This window comes from Clavelina lepadiformis, chromosome 6 (assembly GCF_947623445.1).
Source record: "Clavelina lepadiformis chromosome 6, kaClaLepa1.1, whole genome shotgun sequence".
Classification (NCBI taxonomy): domain Eukaryota; kingdom Metazoa; phylum Chordata; class Ascidiacea; order Aplousobranchia; family Clavelinidae; genus Clavelina; species Clavelina lepadiformis.
Window position 1 is genome coordinate 18,646,956 of NC_135245.1, and position 19,287 is coordinate 18,666,242.

Consider the following 19,287-nt stretch of genomic DNA (forward strand, 5'->3'; position numbering starts at 1 on the left):
TATTGAGTGATTATTACGTATTACTTTTTACTTTATTCAGTTCTTTACATGAGCCTGCATTTTTTCAGTGAAGCCGAAATTTTTTACCTAACAAATTTTTACTTCAGATTTTCGGTTTCGGCAGGAGGAGGTTTTTCGTTTTTTTTTGAACACGTTAGGTTAAAGGTAAAATCTTCAACGCTAATCTTATTAGTCGCCGCATCGACAGCAAATCTCGTGGTTTGGTTCTGTCTTATATCACTGATGTAACATGGGCGCATTGCAAAAAAAGCATCAAATTTCTTGAACTTTGGCTAGTACAGGCCGAAGCTTTCAACTGGTACGATAATCGGGCGACTTTGTAAAGAGCCCATAACAAATGCTTTTTAACCTAACAATGGCTACCAGGTAATTTTCTCAGATGATTCACCTCTCTTGCGTCATTAAAATCTTCGATTACTTAAGAGCATATCACTTGTTTTACATACGTTCTTGAACTAAGTTTTGTTTAGAGTCAAACTTACGGCGCTGTCGGATTTGTTGCAATCTACTAAATCTTCTGTAGTTTATGGCGTTTTATCCAAAAATATTGCCAGAACTAAAATGTGGCCTATAACCCATATATACAAACATCTTTACATTAGGCTTTAACATGCATTGAGTTTATTGAAACGTTAAAACTTAGCAGATTCCTAACCTAATTTGCTGCATTAATAGGTCGGCATTTCTGCAAAGAACACAGCTTAACTACTTGAAATCTTCACACGCCTGTGAGACAAAGAAATAACTGAAAAGGAACCCGTTTTTTTTTAAAAGCTGACATTTTTAGGTGACATTTCACAAACTTTAACGAACAAGTGCAAGTATTTTTAAAATAGCCAGCTAAGGTCCCGTGTGAGGATTACTCATTCCAAGTAGCACTGCTTTGGTTTTGTACACAAGATTAAATGTTTTTAGTTCTTTGTTGTTATTGCCGTCTGACCCTTGCTGACTCATTGCACGCGGTGAATGCAATTTAGGGAAACTTCCCACTGTTTCAGCCAATTAAGACAGAGTATTTTCGTTCTTTAAAATCTCGTTTTATTAAACAATAAAGGTAGGTTTTATTAGAATAACATTCATTAAATAAAACGATTGTCTCGTCGCAAAACGCAATTGTGACTTAAAAAGATATTTCATTGTGACGTCATCAGGAGTAATGTATTAGTCAAAGCATAGAGGTTCGCCAATGAGCATTTCCAATTCAGAAAGGGAAATTTGTTGTCTGCTGTTAGTTTTTATGTGGTCGAAATAGTTGCACCAAATAGCACGTCGTCATCTTAGTTACATGAGATCACGTGGTGTCATACAGCCAATGGCCGCCCGTCTAGCTTTACTCACTCATGACGTCAACATAGAATATTTTATCGATGGAAGAATTTGCTACAAGAAGGTAAAATAAGAATTTTTCTTTTGCAAAATTGAAGAAAAGGCGCATTTGAAGAAAAAACTTAATGAAGACCATGCACTGAAAACATGTTACGTTAAAAAGAACATATTGTATCTGATTCTGCAACATCAGCAAAAAAATCTGAAGAAATAGATTTGCTAAAAATAGAATCACAGTTTGCTAACCATAATATCCGATATAGAAAAACTTACACATTTAAAGCTTTCCGAATTGTAAATTTGAGACAAAATAATAAATAGTTGGTTTTCAAAATCACTTGTTTTCAGCCAAAAATAGATTGATGAACCAGTGAAAAACGCAGAAAAATTAAAGTTATGAATGCACAAAAGAAAACCTTGCTTTAAGACATATAAATAACGAGTGCTCTTTACATATAAATGCCGAAAGTATATATGCTATTCTTCTATCGACTTTCAATATTATGACGTCACAATCGTCCTGGGCAGGTTGCTTGCAATTTTTTGACGCAAGTCCATTTACTCGAACTTTTGTCGAAGTCATGTCGTCGTCTTGTGCCAAGCGCTGATTGGTCTTCGAATGCATTCTAGCATTGTTGTCGCACCTCCCACCATTATGATGTCACTGTCGATAAAGCGGGAGGAATTGGGCTGCTGAGTGAGTCGGGCCGATACGATTCGCCTTGCGAACAGTGCCGTGTTTCCCGATGGCGACGTACCAGTCCCCAGAAGCGCTACGCTTCGACTTTCCGTGCTTCCTCGGGTAGTGCCGAGCGCTGTAGGTGTTGTAAAAATTCGGGCGCATCCTTTCCACGAAGGCGCTGTGCTCCTTCGAAAAATGTTTCTGCAAATGCAAAGTACAGGGTTATAGGGATCGTAGCTACAAAGCGAAAGCTTTTTAAGCCAGAAGTGTTAAGGATCACGCGACATCAAGTTTAGCAGAACTTAACAGCAGCTGATGATCGCAATCAAGATGACTGAAAATCACTCATGCCTAAAATCACGTGATAGATCGTGACTTACAATTAAGGAACTGCGGAATCATTTCTTGTTTACAAATGGTATTTACGTCTTGATTGTCTGGCTTTTAAATACATCAATACTAATTATTCGCAACTGTACGCTACTATAATTGTTTATGTGCGTTCTATTTCCGGTCAAAGTTTACTTAATTTTGCTAAGCCGCCATCAAAATGAAAACGGAGACGCGGTCAAAAAAGTGTATGGGGATTATGCATTAGTTGCCCGCCAATAATCTCATAATTTTATCGACTTGTATTACGTTGCACAAATCTGCACGATTCGCCATCCGAATCAAAGCTAAGAGCTCCAAGCGAAGTAGACCTACCGTTCCGTAAAGTCTTCCTTTCTTGTCCATGGCCAGATAGAGTCCAGTCGCCTTGCTTTGGAAGCTCACCACTCCGCCAGCTTCAACTGACTGAATTTCAAGCAGCGCTGAAAAATAAATAATCAACAAATTGATAAATCTCGCTCAAAAGCGCCGTTGCTTGCAATGTCACATAAAACAACGCTAAGGGTTGAAAGCACATAACTAGTTCCAAACTGCAATAATTAAATAAATTGAGTTGATTGCATGATTTTTATGGGCTTGCTCCTGTAGGCCACCTAAGCTTCCCATGTGAAGCAAAGTAGGTTAAAAATGACAGATTGTACTCTGTCAACCTAAAACGGTCAGTACAAAGAATTCAGCTTCGACAGAGGTGCAGGTGCGTGGGCCAGTTTTGATTCCCAGATTGCTGTGTGAAAATCGACTTCCCTACGTCATACAAGTTACCCTGATACGGAGTCAATATCTATTATACCTATTCGATGCATTAAATGACTCATATGGTCACCCTTTAATTACGACTAAATGTACGTGTTATTAGATAAAAAGTTTTGTGGGAATCTGCCCAAGAAAGAATATTTTTCAAGCTTGCTAAGCCGCCTAACGCCGAAGAATTATCGGGTTTTAAAGCCCATTATTACGTGTAGCAAGTCAAAATAGAAGATATTGTAAAGATGACATGACGTCATAAGTGTTGATGTCTATTGTGACATAGACTACCATGCGCTGGCGTCATTAGCTTGTCCTCAAAAACATCCGAAGCCGTTGACGGACAAAATTAATTTATATATAAAAATATAAAGGAAAATACAATACATAGACACAGAGGTAGTTCCTAATCGGCGTAATAATTTTCATAGCGCCTAACATTTAGCCTACTTGAAAAGGTTTACCTAAATCACTTGCAAGGAAAATGTAAACGGAAACCATGTCTGTTCCAACTGGCTGCAGATTATTCTGGCTTGGACAATACAAATTAGCCTGATATGCTACCCAATTAAGCACATTAAGCGTAAGCGAGCTTTTACGTTTTGACGCTGGTTTAGTTGGATTTGCAAAGTGCATCGCCCTATCCAAGTCCGACAGCCAAATTGGCTTGTAAACCTAGATATGTTGTCCCGTGGTGTCAGGTGTAGCTTTTCCGAGTTTATGCTTCAAACAAATCCCATTATGACGGGACAGTTACATTGCATTTTGATAGATGTCGAAGCAACCAGTTGAAACGAACCAAACAAAGCGATAAGTCTGAAGTTTACCAACTTAATCTGTTACCCTGCTGACAAAAGCGACGGTTTTTAAAACGCTGATCGGGTTAGTCGTGAAGGACGTTCAATATGAGATTTCAGAACCTCTTTGTGTAAACGTCACTTTGATACTTCTGGGAACCGAGGCTACTGTTTTTTGTTGCAACCCTCAGAAATTGTCTAGTGCAAACTCAAACCCATTTTAAGTTCGCCAGATTACAAGCAAGAATGTTAATTCGGAGCGCCACGGTCTACCACGCGCTCGCTTTAAGTGATAGGAACTGTCACAAATTCAGGTAAGCTACAACTGGTAGAAGAAACTTTATGTCCCACCGAAGTTGGTCGTTGGACAGCACTTCAAAAGCTGGCGCAAGATTTTTTGTGTGGAGTAAGAGTGTTTTGGAGCAAGCTTGACATTTGCACAGTCCACTTGACTGGAACACTCTTGTCAAAAAATGATTTACGAGCTATCTTTAAGCCTTTTGCTTGTACTTATATCATTGGGAGCAACCTAAAGTTACAAATAAGGCGAAAAGCTCGAAATTAAAATCTCAGATTTCACAATATGCCAAACTAGAGGTTTATTCCACAATCGCTTATGACGTCATAAATCCAAGCTGAAGGTAGGTCAAGTGTTGGCTACTTGACGTGCACAGAACGCGCGAGGGTCGTCACACTGCTATTATTGACTTTGGCGGGCCTCGTCTTAGCAGTTGTAAATGAAACAAGAACGATTTATAAGCGTTGCACAACTATTGTTGTAAATGCCGAGATCGTTAAATTGTTTAATACGCGCATGAAATTACATTGCAAACATTCTTTCGGACTTGAAAAGTTACTCAAAAAAAGTACTGGGTGCTTTGGTGTGCTCTCGGTGGTATGGTTAGCTAAATGTTTGTCTTCCTGGCAAAAATAGTGTTTGCCATTCTGTCAACATTCGGTTATTTGCTACCATAACAAACCATTTTCTTTCATCCTGATGACCGATAAGAGGATGTCAGTCCATGGTCTGACGTTACTACAGACTGACACGTTGCGGCGTCCAAGCTGTTGCTGATTAAAGTGTAAGATACATGTGGATAATTTTTAACCAGATCGGATAAAGTGAACAACACTTATAATTTATCGTTGGAGTTCAATCAAATTAAGATTTATACTTAAATCATGACTCATATTTATAACAAATTGCCTCATCGTGCAGTCGTTTGCGGGTGGCGATTCAAAATTCATTTGTATCATTTGCATTTGGAATGGATGCAAAGTGCCGCTAAATTGCGCGGAAGCCGGTATCGGAAATATAAATTTACAAAACGTTTTTTTTTGTAGTAGTAAGTGCTCAATCTCATGATGATCCGTATGTTTATTGTTTGACTTGAGCCTTCGTATTGTCGGCAAACCGGCTTAAAAGTCACAGCAATTGCTCCTACAACACTTGACTTTTATTTGCAGAGTTGTCTAAAGGCCACGCCCTGAAACGTGCGAATAAAGAAGTACGTGACGTCAAATTATCACAAAGACTCAACATAGCGTTGACAAAAAAGCACAGATTCGTTTGATATAATCAATATATTTTCATTCTACGTTGATTTGATCGCTATCCGCATTCACGTATAGCTGTATACATTAAATATAACGCAAAAAACGTTAGTTTTTGCAGCGAAACTTTGTTGAAACTGTCTATATTCCGTGTGCGTCCATTCGCAAAATATTGACGCCCCTTTGGCGAATACGTCTCTATGACGTGATAATAGAGCGAAATGATGTCATGCACCCTTATAATTTCACAATTTGGCGTAAAAGGAAGTTTCTCCAAGACTGCGGTTATATGGAAAATGACTACTTGAATGGCGCGGAACGGAGGTCGCGCCCAAAATTTTCCTTTTCATCCGAAAGATTTGTGGAAATTGGAGACGTGGGAAGAAACGCAATTCAAAAAACTACCGATGGCAACCATGAAGAAGAATGACGGGGCTAAATTACTCTTGAAAATGTGAACAAGCCGTTAACATGCAAATCCTGCCCAAGAATATGAATTTCAAAGCGATCACTTCCAAAGCAATTTACACGGAAACTTGTCCTTTTCCTAAACGTCTTTATAAACGGGCGGGGAGATGGTAATGTATAAATAACCCGGTAATTTATGTGGACGAGGGGCGCACCCACACATTTAGGATCAAGTTAATGCGGAAAAGACTTGATATTCGAAGTGCATTTTTAATACCCCATTGTTATAGATCAAAACCCCGTTATTTGAAAGATTTAAGGATTAGCCGTTTCGACCGCGTTCGAATCAATTTGTTACGTTGGCGAAACGATGTTTTCACCCAACCCAGTTTAAACACGCAGCTATTAAAATACCAACATTGATTTTACCCTTTTCCCATTCGATTGCATGACGCAGGGTTAGGCACGCATTTTTCGCTATAAGCCATCGTCCAAAAAGGGACCAATAAACAACAATTACCGATTGTAATAAATGGCACTTTTCTGCAGCTGAAAGGAGCAAAATAACTAAACTAACAAACATCCTTTGAAAATTGCATAATTTCAATTTTGCGTAAAAGGTTCGCTGCGGACCAAGCTATTGTAAACAAACTGAGTCATTGAGTTTTTTATAATAAAAGCATACAGAGATGTGTTTGAAAGAGAACAGGCAGTTTAAGAGCGATGAATCAGTGGCGGACTCTTTAAATTATATTTTAAGCAATTTTATTTTTGCTCAAATTTGCTTGTTGTTCTTAACGCCGACACATGGACGACCTAACGTGTTAAACGTTCTGAGATCGAAATCTTTTTTAGTCGTAAAGTTGTCGTCGGGTTTCTATGTGAACGAAGAACTGGAAAGGCTGGCAAACTTATACGGAGCGAAAAAATGTTAACGAGCTTAATAAAACAGTTACCTGTCGACTGTAAAAGTACAGTAATGACAGCGACAAAAACATGTGAGCTTAAGCACACAGATCAACTCGAAGTTGCGTGTACCGAGCCTTAAGATGATTTTTCACAGTATTTTTTTCGACCACTATCACCCCGCAAATCAGTCTAAACTATTTTAAACGCATTACCCCAAATCATTAGTCCCTAACCCGTCCCACATTCCAGCACGACCTGGGCTCCCCGTTTACTCAAGCGTTGCTATGGCAACGGATAATCATATTTTACCCAGGCCTAAATTTAGACATAAACAGCAGAGGCAACGACGGAGCAGCTTTGCCGTGTAAGCGATTAAAAGCATCGCTTTCGTGACGCAACACTCTGGAAAAAAATTAGTACAAAATTCAACGCAATCAACGGTAAATGGTTTTGCTTGTTTATTAAAGGAAAATCTAATTCAAAGCCTTGTATGTTTGCGAGTTACAGGTCTAATGATGTTTTAGTAATCTTTGAAAAGACACCGCTTGGCTTCTAAAGAGCTCTTTAAACAAACACTTATAATCATATTAATATAGACCCAAATCCCTACAGGAGCAAGTCTAAAGCTTCCGAAAAACATGAAAATGCTCTTTGGAAGGCCAAAAATCATATCCTATAAGCATCGATTTATTAATGCACCAGCCACAAGGGGTGAAAAAATAAGAAAACTTACTGTTAGCATTCCGTACTCTGCTCCCAGTCACCGTGCCATCGTGTTTTATTTCCAAAATATAATGGGTCATACAAAAGAGATCAATAAGACGTCGATCTCCTTCTATCTGGCCGCCGGGTGTCCTCTTCTTCCGAGACAAAACGTCAAAATTGGACGAAACGTCATCGTTTGATGATGTAGTCGTTGTCCGCGTAATTGCTGGTAAAATTTCTTTTGCCATGCGTGTGTCTTTGCTTCTTTTATCCCCGTTTTGGGAGGTTAGTTTTATTTCGTTTTTCCACGGATACACAATTTTGCATCGCTGGTACGTCATTTTGTCGCAAGACTGACGTAATTTCCGCGCAAGCGCAGTTAGTTTGTTCAATGACGGATGTGACGAAGTTATTTCGTCTTGTTGATCGGTGACGTCAAAACGTGACGTCAGACGTCTAAGCTGGGCGCATTTTCTGCATTGTGACGTGAAAGAGGTCCGCTTTTCTTCAAGCCTTCCTCCTGTATTCATCTTCTCCATAGAGAAGACTCTTTTTTGATTTAACGTCATCGCGTTTGCTGATAGCACAAGGCTAAATAATGTCAGGATAAACAAGAGACACAATCGCTCTTTGGTCGGGCAAACTGGCAACTTTCTTTGTCTATGACGTGCAGGAGACGTCAGAGTCTGTCTAATCGCTCCGACAAGTGTCGTGGTCGTTTTCAAAATTTTTCCTCCCGGAAGTTTTTTCTGCATGATGTTCGGGTACATAAGGTCAACATAATTCTCTCCCTAACTGCACCATTCGCAACGTCGTTTGTCGAACTGGCAAGATGACGATAGACACTGGTTTTTATAAGCTGACCTGTCTTGAAAGAAAAGAAAAAAATTACGATACACGTCATCCAACTGCGAGCAAACAGAGCGACCGGCACTACAGCACGTATCCTGTTTTTAATATAAATCTATAAATCCAGGTGCGAAGAGGTGTAAAATGTTAAAAAATACTTTCACCAAAAATTTACTAAATACCATTACAGTACATTTCAATCTTAAAAAAATATAAAAGTAAAAAAAATTCACTTTAAAACTTTCTATACTTCCGCCTTTTTCAAAGAGTGTAATAAAATTTAATCACAGTCGCAAATATTTGATAAAAGCTTTATCAAGATAATTTTGAGGGATATGAACTTCTTTATCGCGTCGTGAAGCGCAAGCTTACCAAGCTTGTTCGCTCTGATTAAGCCGTTGAGCGTGTGAGCAGCAAAACCCGCGATGATCAAAGCGGTAACTGTACAAAAACAGAACGAATCTCTCACGCATTGCAGAGGCCACTTTTGAACTCTTAAGCAAGGCAGACACCAGCTTTCAGACTATAAACAAAAAAAAAGCCCTAATTTGTTCCCTTAAGACGGACTTTTAAACAAATTTTTGCATTTCCACATTTTAGCTGTATTTAAAAAGTGTTTTCTTATAAAATTTTGAAAATTGTGTGCAATATTTTTCGAATTTCTAGTGTTTTCAAACGTTATTTGTGACTTATGCATAAATTTCACTCAAAAAATGTTATTGTCGCAGAAGGGCCGCTCGCTTTTTCGCGAGACATCGTCGGCAATCTTCTTCTGGCATTGTTTATCGAATTATTTGAAGAACAATTAGTTGGTATGCATGGATGGTTTCTTCGTGCCAGTACCGGGTGTGTCTTTATCTTCCAGTCTATCTCCTTCACTTTCCCTTGCACGCAATCGTCACGTGACATGTTTTTTCGCACGCAACAAGAAAAAGCGAAGTCCGATACTAGTCCCCTCTCCGCCCCCTCCCTGTCACCCTGTTTCGGTGTTGCGCAGTCGTTACCTTCGGGTCACGGGAATTCTCCGAATTGCTCGGCGACCGCAGCCCTAATTTTGCGAAAAAAACGTGCATTTTCTTTGTTTCAAAACAAAAAGCGACAAAGAAAATCAAGAAGTGACCCTGAATTTTGACTTCGACGCTTTCTAAGGCACCGAAAATTTCTTGATAGATAATTAATGACCTGTTCACGGCTTGTCACAGTTGTCACGACCCGGCTAATGAGGACATCGGGTTAAAAGAAAGTTTCGGCCGTCTGCATGATATTCTGTTCCCGCTAATTGCCGCTAGAATTCTCCTACTCAATCTTAAGAGTGCATCGCGTTGGTAAACCGTGGGAACACCTGCATTAGTTTGATTAATCGTTTTTCGAAATCAGCCGCTCCAGAGCTTTTAATTTAGTACAAAGTGCCTTGTCTTTCAAGCGCAGTCGGCGGTTTGTTTGTGATAGATTATCAGAGACACAAATCACATTGTTTAGTCACAATGAGCGATTGTGATGTCAACTTGACACTCGATAAGACCTGCTTTTACTTCCGTAAGGCAAGATGGCCAATTCACTCGACAAACACGGAAAGATAAGAAACCTTTTCCTGTAAACCATCAAACTCCATGCTGTGACGTCACTGCAAGTGAAGCAAACATTCAACTCGGAAGGGCATGACGTCACAAAGGCGATTGTTGTGTAGTAAAGCTTACCAAATAGCAGTCGTATCTCATGGCAACAAATTGTTACAAATGATAACAGAATGCAACGTGTAACTATTGCCTACCGTCTCCAATAATTAAAATCAATAATGGCCTTTCCACCTAAATGGTGTCGTCACAATTGATATTTGGGACGCAATAGCAACACCTGTCTGTTGCCAAGATCCTGCAAATAAGATTTAAAGTGGGATTTTGACGGACTTTGCTAAAGTACTGTTGTTTCTATTTTTACCTTTGATAAAACAAAGATCGATCAATAATTCTGACGTCTCATAAAATCGCGTTACAGTTCATCTAAGATGAATTCCATGGTGACGTATTTTGACGTATCATTCACTCCAAATGTCATAAATATTATCCAGAATCATATTTGTTTGCTCGGCTGTCAGCATACACTTGCGACTATGTTCACCACTCAAGCCCGGCGTAATTTCTTTCCTGGCAAAGTTTGACCAAAAAAAGGCTAATTGATTATCTTTAAAAATATTATAAAATCTTCCTTAATTTTTCACTGGTAGACGCCGGAGTCTGGACAAAACTGATATGTTTGAGCGAAGCCGCAAGCAAGACACTTCATTCCCTACGGAATCTGTCTGCGTTATGGTCCAAGCATATAGATCGGCTATTTCTAGTCAATCTTAAGTCAATCCTCTGGGACTAGGACGTAATATGTTTGTTTATTTCCACTGTTTGCTGCAAGATTCGACATAAAAAAGCTTATTACGAAATTCTTCTGTTTGAAAACGATGTCATTTTGACGTCATAATTGCCTTTGTGACATGGATGATTAAAGGCCAGACCACTTGCTCAAACAAGCTTATTGTTTAACCAGTAAAAGTCATAGTCTCTTTAATTGCGGGGGGTCAGCGAAGGCCACCGTCCTAGTTATGCTTCGGGTGCCAGATAGTCAGCCAGCAGGGTAAGCATTAATCATGCGATTGTCTGCTAGTCGCATATAGGAAGTCTATTAATTTAGAATTGGCGCAAGGTTATCATCCTGACCGTAATATGTTTTCAATAAGTGACATATTTTTCATACCAAGTAATTTCTGTTAGGAAGTGCTTACAACCAAACTAAATTCCGCGAAAAAATGTTTTTCCACGATTTCCTGCTTTTAGGTTCTATGGGATGATTACGTCACTTATTTTTAACATGAACCGGCTTAATAGTGAGTGACGTCATATTCACAATTGTTTGCGCAAAGTGAAGAGAGTTACAGATGTGAGGTCGGTCTGGCATGGACATCCGAAAACATAAACGAGTCAACGTATTTAAATCGGTCCTGTTTAGCCCACGAAAAACGCTAAAGAATGTCGCCACCAACTGCTAAAAATGAGTTTGGTTCGCAACCGCCAAAAAGCGGTACAAAATTCCCAAATAGCCTAATCCGAATGCTTTGTCGCCAAATCTTAGGGATTAAGACATTGCGGAAATTGGGTATTCTTAATGCCGTGACACCTTCCCGATTTTACTCGAAACCACATTGAGAGAAGGACCCTCATATAGGGCAGGGCCTTTAATACTATACGCTGTGCAAATAGAACCATTTTTCCTCTCTATATCAAATTGGCTACCGATGTCATCTCCTATTGTGACGTCATTATGGCTTACGGAGCAAAAAAGCGTGTGATTTACAACAGGTTAAATTCAAATCGTTTATAATCGCTCAATTGGTGGGGTACGTTGTAACCTACGCAATACCTTAAATAGTCGAAATTGTTGAAGTATTTCGGCCGACCTGAAGGTGCATTTTAAAAAGCTGCGCCTAGCAAAAAGCCATCTATTACGATAAAAAAGCGACACAAAAATATCAATTTGCAGAATGACGCTGAAGCACCACAATCCAATAACGTGACTAAAAAAACGTGGAAGTTTCCATTCATTGTGCTAGAAAGTGTGCACAAATGACAATTACGCCCATGTCTAACCCAATCTTTTTACAATTCCCTTGCCTACAAGGGGCATTTTACGAGTTTGTGGTAAGCGGAATGATTAATCGCACCAATTACTTCGGTTGCGACGAAACCCTTTCCATTGTGACATAACTAAGGAGAATTTTTCTTTTTATTTCCGTATTGGAATAAAAATAAGAAATAAGTTTTACGAAAATGACAAGACATTCGTCGTGTCGTGATTCCAGAAGTATAAAATCACGCAATGGTGCGCAAATCTTCGCTTACTCTGCCATCCTGACGTAAAAGTTTATTCATCCGCGACATTGCCGCTACAGTTGCGTGAGAACGCGTTTGGAAAACTTCATCCTTTTGCATTATGACATCATAATCCAAAGTCCGTCGATATAACGATAGTTATTTATCCAATAAATCTTTGAATAGACTTGGTCAAACAAGGCGTGTTAGTTAATTTTTTATACAGATTAGTTTTCATTGTTAACTAATATTGGAAATCATCAAATACAAAAGTTAATTTCTGCCATCGTATCGTTAACTCTTTCGGGCTATAGCTTCGTCAGGGCAATGGAAAATGTATCTAAATTCTTATGAATAGTAGCAGCAATAATTTTGTGTATTTCGTTGGTTGTGCCTAATTGCATTTTATATTATTATGCCTGGTGTCAACTATACTATTAGCATTGGAAATGTTGACTACACACCAAAACGACTTTATATCACAAATACATTTTTATAAGAAATTGTAAAGGTCTTTTCCCAGTAAGAAACTTAAAAAACTAGATAAATTCAAAGTTAAGAAACGTTTCCTGTCCGTTACTTGCGCAATAGGTTGATTATTGTGCTGGTTTTGCAACATGTATAGAATTATGTGAATGTGTTAAAAACGGAAGTTAAAAAAAAGAAAAGTGCACTTAAGAAACGGAACTTGCATCGGAAGTCAGAACTTAAGAAACCAGAGTCCAAGAAACTAGAAGCTCCAAATTAAAGTTGTCTTCTTTTTTAAAAAAGCGAGTGAGGTAAAGTCAGAATCATTGACAGATTTTTATTTTCTGCAGCGCTCTTTTGGTGTTGCAGGGTAGGACTATTCTTATGTGAAAATAAGTTTTCACATTCCCTAGCAAAAACGCTACTGGTGTTAATTGCTACTTTAGTTACAGTTCGTAGATAAACGAAATCGTCAGTGAATGCAGCATATGTGTGAGCACTGCATTTTCTTTTCTTTCGGCAATTGTTATTACGTCACAATACAATAATTTAACCAGTTCAGTAAATAATGAGTTTAGTTGAGGTACGGATTCTTGTTTTGTAGACCATCCATTTTAAATTGAACCACAACTTTTTGGAACTGAACAGAATCATTTGCAAAAAATGGTGTAAAATAGACCTTACAAACAAGAATTGTAAATGCAAAGAGAACTTCAGTCAAGTCGTACAATTTGCTGTTGTCTGCAGCATTTATCTGATTTCTATAGAAATTTGCTAAAGACTTTGATCTCCTTGCGAAGTTTAAAGGCGTGGCGTCACATAGAGCCTCAATTTACCTTGTTTGGATATGAGTGGTTAAAGATAGCACGCCTTGGCCTAGAATAATCCTAGATGAATATTTTTAGAACTTCTTCAGGTTTTTTTGCCCTTCAAAGCAGAATTGCATGCTGGTAACACACCGCGGCAGTTACGGTTTTAGTAAGAGTGGCTTAACCATTCAAAGAGAGCTGGTTTGGGAAGGCCGGTTTGTTTTTGACAAACCCCGCGACTTATCTGGTTGTGGGAATGAGCATGGGTTTATCGAAGCGTAACCGAACAATGGTCATCGTCCAAAACAATGGACAATCATCGCGAGCAACCTGCTGGAGTTTTCAAAAGAATAAATGTTTCGTTTTGGCGTTTTTCAATTTTTTGAAAATTGTTTAGTTACAGAGCGGACCGTAACTATTTTAATGGGCGATTTTGAAAGATTGGCGAAATCAGAATCAGGCTGTTTGGCAGGTCACCATCTTCTACATCCCATTTAATTTCTCCTGCTCAATTTAAATTAGAATCTGACTTTATTCATAGGAATGTGTTGGAAATTCTTGTTTTGAGAAAAGTTTTCAAAATTTCGAAAAAAAATTTCCATGATCGCATGTCGAGTTAGCCTAAATTTGGATTAGAAACTGCGTCAGCATGTTGGAATTGTTCATTTAATTACGTCTTGCTACAGTAAAACAGATTAATATGACGAAGCTAGACAAAATTGCCTGTTAGATTCGTCAAACCTTTTACATAATGAAATCGATGCAATAACACTCGTTGATTATGACGTTTACGTCTACGTATTTCGAAGCAGTTTTCTAAAAACGGATGAAATAGATAAAGATTGTGCCAGTCATGTAACGTTTGTCTAAATATTTTCTTTGGTCATTCCCATAAAGTTTATTTTTCCTTTTATATTTTTCGTCTGTTCCATTTCAAAAGTTGTTTTTCGATATTTTCACATCGACGTAATCGGAAACATCATGCGTTTCTGACATCACACTCTCTTCAGCTATTTTCATCTCCCTTTTCGTTTGCGTGTAAACTTCTTAGCACATCTAAGTAGAATCAAGTCAAAGGGAAAAAAAGAAAATCCAGTTGGAGATTTTACGCGTAATATCTGCGACTCTGTCTCCCGTACCGCTGTTTTAAAAAGAGCGCCATTTTTCAAAAGGAAACATAATGTTTGTTCCAAGACTGTTCCTTCTTTTAGGAGAAAACATCTTTAACCACCTCTGGTTTCAATCTACTTTAATTAAATCCTTTCACGATTTAGTTCTTAGTGTAATCGCCGTGATACTGTATTGTGACGTAGCACGCCCCCATAATTGCGTCACAATAACATATCGTGCGTGATAAGTTCATTGCTGGATGACACGAAGCAGATGGAGAAACAATTCCCCGTTCGCTTCCGATCAAGCAAAATAAGCTTTTCCAAGTTTTTGTTTCCAGGAAGTTCACGTTTATCGCAGTACATAGTCAGCTCGCCTGGAATAGAATTGAACAGGACTGTGAAAAAATAGAAAACACCTGACACCGCTAAACACCGCTAAATTCTGACTCGGTGCTTGAAAACTTAATGATTTTCATCTGGGTCAGATGATCTTTTAGCACATCGCCCCACAGCCTTCGTACCCTTTTGAACTAGACACGGGTCACTGAGTTTTAAGTAAAAACATTTACGGGTTTTGAGCGACGAATCGGAGAGAAAATAATTAGCCTGATAGGTGGTCTTATGGTGGTTCGGCTTCGTATGAATTTGCCCATCATTGTTGGACAGGCTGACAAAGGTCTTCAATTAAACGTTCAGATAAAAAATGCGCAGGTACAGACGCCCATAACTGCAAAAACAAACCCATGTGAAGTGGCGTGGAAAGATTGACATCAATTTTTCTTGCGTTTGCAAAACAGAAAACAGCCCTTTGACAAGAACTCTTTGAAAAACAACGTTAAGCAAACCCAACAGACACATTTTAAACAAAGTAGTTTTTCTACGGTGGTTAACAAGTATTATGAGCAAATAAAAGGTTGTGTGACGTGTGGCATTGACAGATCACAGTTCGCTTTCGAATTGGTTCTCAGTACTTTCTACTGACGTCAGAGTGAATGTGAAAAATGCGACGACCCTCAAGCTGCCCCAAAGCTCTCTTCAAACGACTGGGACGAAAATCGCAACCTAACTTCGAGCACTGGGCGTAAAAGCTGTCGCAGCGGCAGCGACGGAGCGGAACATGACGTAATGGAGTCGTCATGTCACGAATCGAATAATAACGAGGACAAATCTCTCGAAATAGCGACGTGATTTCGCCGAAGAATCAAAGCAAAATGTAGGAGAAAGTGGGACCGCAACATTTTCACGGTGACTGGCCAATCTAAACGGGCAAGTTCTGGTCGGGCCAGGCTGCTAATCAGGGACACCGTCTCTCACGTTCTTTTAGTGAAGCGTTCATTGCTTGATTAGACCCGGTTTCCCGCGACGGGAGCAAACAACTCTAGCGCAGGAGAAATTCATCAAACAATTTCTTAAACCGGGGACAGGGACGCTACAAAGTGGGTTCATGCTGAGTGGTCAATATTTTTGCGGGGAGGGAGGTTGTTCTAAATTTTCGCTCTGTCCCTGCGTGATGAAAGAACTTGCGCGCTTGTTTAAAACCATGGAGTTGTATTTTATATTTCGCCCTTGAGATAATTAACTAGTTAATGGACTCGGGTTCATGCGGCTTCGATCTGACACGCAGTAACTATCAACTATCTATTTACCATTATCATGCCAACCGTGTTAATGGTTGACCTTGTTATTCTTCTTACCAGTTTTTGAAAAATTACCTTTTACGTAGGAAACTTTATATCGTGATATCAGTCAGAGAGGCTATAACGGTCAGTGATGACGTCATGAGTGATTTCATTTTTGATGAGGTGACGCGGCAGGTTATAAAATGATGACGTGGTCGTGATTTGGGGACTACCCCCATCGTAAAAACACTCCAGGGATTTCAATTTACCTGTTAATGGCAAAGTAGTATTATGTTACAACGTAATCGCTAACTGTATTAAAAATTTGCCGGGTTCACCACAGTTTATTGGACCCGACATGTTCTGCCAGTGTCGTCGATTAACAAGGACCACCTGCCTGGGGACTATGTGTCACCCATGAGGTCATACGAGGCTTGCCACAAGCCACTTTCTACCTGCGCTCTGGCCGTTTTTCCTGTTAATTTTATGGATTAAGGAAATCCTGATCTATCGCTACGTCAACACCTTACCGGGGTTAATTATTACGTAACACAAGTACCCATTGTTTGCACTTAACGAGATTTTAAAAAGATTAAACTAAAAGTGTGAGGAAAAGGTTTTAAGATCGCCGTCGTTAAAACAAGGGCCCCGTCAAATTAGTGTCTGAGTTTAATTCAATTAATTCAGTATTCTGCGCCCTTACAGTGAGTAAGGCAGAAAATTTCACACGGCTCTGCTTTATCTCTCTCATCAGAGTTTTGTTACGTCACAATAAAGCATTGTTTGCTTTATTGTGTTGCGTCATAATTCATGGTTGAGGTGATAGGTGGCGGTTATAGGAAGAAAGTACTTGAGAAAATGAGCAAAACCTACAAACTGTTCGGATTTGAAATTATCCATACTGTGTCTTTCATAAAATTTATTGTTTCTGTCGCTTAGTGGTCGACCAACTTAACTTATTTTAACCGTTTAGTGCCGCTACAAAACCAATGCATAGGCAAACATGATTTTTTTCAATGTTTCTGCTTTACTTGGGAGTGGAAAGAAACACACAGAGAGATATATATCACTCGACCATCGTAACAAAATTACCTTTCATATCAAACTCATTCTTGGAACGATTGTCACTGATCAGGCAGCACATTTAAGCTCGTTAATTTACCGTAGATTGATTTATTATTGTTATAATGTTGTAGATTATTTTGTAGCCATTTTGTTTGATATGTTTTGTGCTTGTGAGTCAATTGTGTATGTGTTTGGAAGATAGTGAAACATGAACCGCAGCAATGCATATAGAATTAGCAATGAGAGATTTATCTCCTTCACCATGTAAAGCAACATCAGTCTGTCAAGCATCTTCCAATTACAATTGCTGTTGTTAATAAATTTGGACTGACGGATCATATTGTTCTTCTTCCATCTACCTCCAGATTTCCTCTTCATCTGAATCTGTGTAACTTACACATATTCAAGTCTGCTGGTTGAATGGAAGGACTTTACGACTGTTCTGTAAATAACAAAGCCATGTGAACTTTTTTCTGTTTTGCAAACGTGTACAATGGAGGTAACTTATAAAATGGCCGTACAATATTTTCAAACGGAGGAAAGAAAATGCATTAACGAAGTATAGTAAGTAGAAACAATATCCTCGCTGTCTTATTGAGACTGTTTTCACTTCTCAGAGGGTAAATGGACTGGCAGTTTAAGGTCAAAAAATAATGCCATTGTTTTGAAAATACAGCAGACCACTTATGGATATTTTGTTAATCTTGCCAAACCTTCCACAAGGTTTTTCGGCCACGGCTCGTTTGCACAGCAAGCCAGGTAGACTGTCCCTACAAAATGTTTTGTAATCCTCGCCCAGCATGTAGATGGAGGGCATCATTCACTGACATCGCTTTGTCGTCCTAGAGTCCTAGACCAATACGCGGGCGATGGATTAGATGTCCAGTGACGTATTCAAAAACATATAACAGAAAACCCTGTCCAGGCCATGCAGCCCAGCCTGCTTTTAAACATAGGTAGTAAGGCTAGCAGGGTATACAAAAAATTGACATTAATTGCTTACATTTAAAATAAAGTTAGGTTTAGATTAAATGACATATTTAAATAAAGTTTAGGTAACAACGTTATAACTTTTAAGTTAGATTAACATCAAATATCGTTATAAAAACGCAAGCGAACTCACTTGATAGTGGCTTTTAAGTTTGGACAAAAGAAAGGCGGCTACCAAGTAGATTTTCAGCACGTATGCTGCTTCTCCCCAGGAGGCGCAGTAAATAAATAAACAAACAAATGTTTCTTGTAGGGAATGCGAGCTTTTATTAATTATTTAACACTACTGTACTTACAAGTGCCACTAGCCGATCCGTGCAGCTGGATCCGATTGTTTTAAAACAATGGAGGACAGTGTAACATAATATAGGTAACGGTTATTGTTCTTCTAAGCCATACGTTTCAGGCAAACCCAGGGAGTAGGTGTAGAAGTCTCTCAAGTGTGCCTTATTGCATTCCAAGCGGCGAACGCAATAGCAAAATTCATTTCTGAAAAGTATCAGAGACAGACTACAGCGATATTTGCTTAAGCTATTGTTCAAAGCTATATTGACCCTAAGAATCCCAAAGCAATTGAAGACGTTTGTCCAATGGTTTTGTGTAAACTTTGTCTAGTATAAAATATTCGCTATCTTCTTTTGTGTTGGACGAACGCATTGACCGAAATTTTGACCTTGAGTTGCTACGTGTATTTAACATTAGCAAAACGGTAAAAGGTTAACGTTTATTATGACTATTTGATCAACAGTGGAGGATTAAAATTTCACAAACACGTTTTTCTTGCTCAGGGACCGTTTTGGTGATTAGGAAGCTTTATTGTGACGTCACAATAGTTGTTATTGTGACACAAGAACAGAGGTAATTGTCCGGTGCATAACTCGTCGCGGGTGTTTCCTAAACATAATTACAATCTTTTGTTCGGGTTAGAAAGCACAAGGCCTCAGTAGCTCTTATTATTGAAGCTAACTGAAGTTCGCGCAAC

The 19,287-nt window shown here is 38.9% G+C and overlaps 1 protein-coding gene across 1 annotated transcript; it reads right to left on the reverse strand.

The window, feature by feature from the left end:
• Positions 1 to 1,028: 1,028 nt before the first annotated feature.
• On the reverse strand, positions 1,029 to 8,377 carry LOC143463159 (uncharacterized). The gene is made up of 3 exons (XM_076961560.1): positions 7,565 to 8,377; positions 2,735 to 2,841; positions 1,029 to 2,230 (listed from the first exon to the last, which is right to left on the reverse strand). Exons 1-3 carry the CDS (start codon positions 8,304 to 8,306, stop codon positions 2,009 to 2,011), a joined length of 1,071 nt encoding a protein of 356 aa, XP_076817675.1. The 5' UTR covers positions 8,307 to 8,377; the 3' UTR covers positions 1,029 to 2,008.
• Between the last annotated feature and the right edge of the window lie 10,910 nt (positions 8,378 to 19,287).

What these genes read in the sequence shown, in the direction of transcription:
- LOC143463159 (XM_076961560.1), bottom strand. Translation starts at nt 8,306, where the DNA reads ATGTACCCGAACATCATGCAGAAAAAACTTCCGGGAGGAAAAATTTTG. An exon ending in CAGAGTACGGAATGCTAACA is followed by an intron (nt 2,842 to 7,564) that starts GTAAGTTTTCTT and finishes TTTATTTTTCAG; the next exon opens with CGCTGCTTGAAATTCAGTCA. An exon ending in AAGGAAGACTTTACGGAACG is followed by an intron (nt 2,231 to 2,734) that starts GTAGGTCTACTT and finishes TTGCATTTGCAG; the next exon opens with AAACATTTTTCGAAGGAGCA.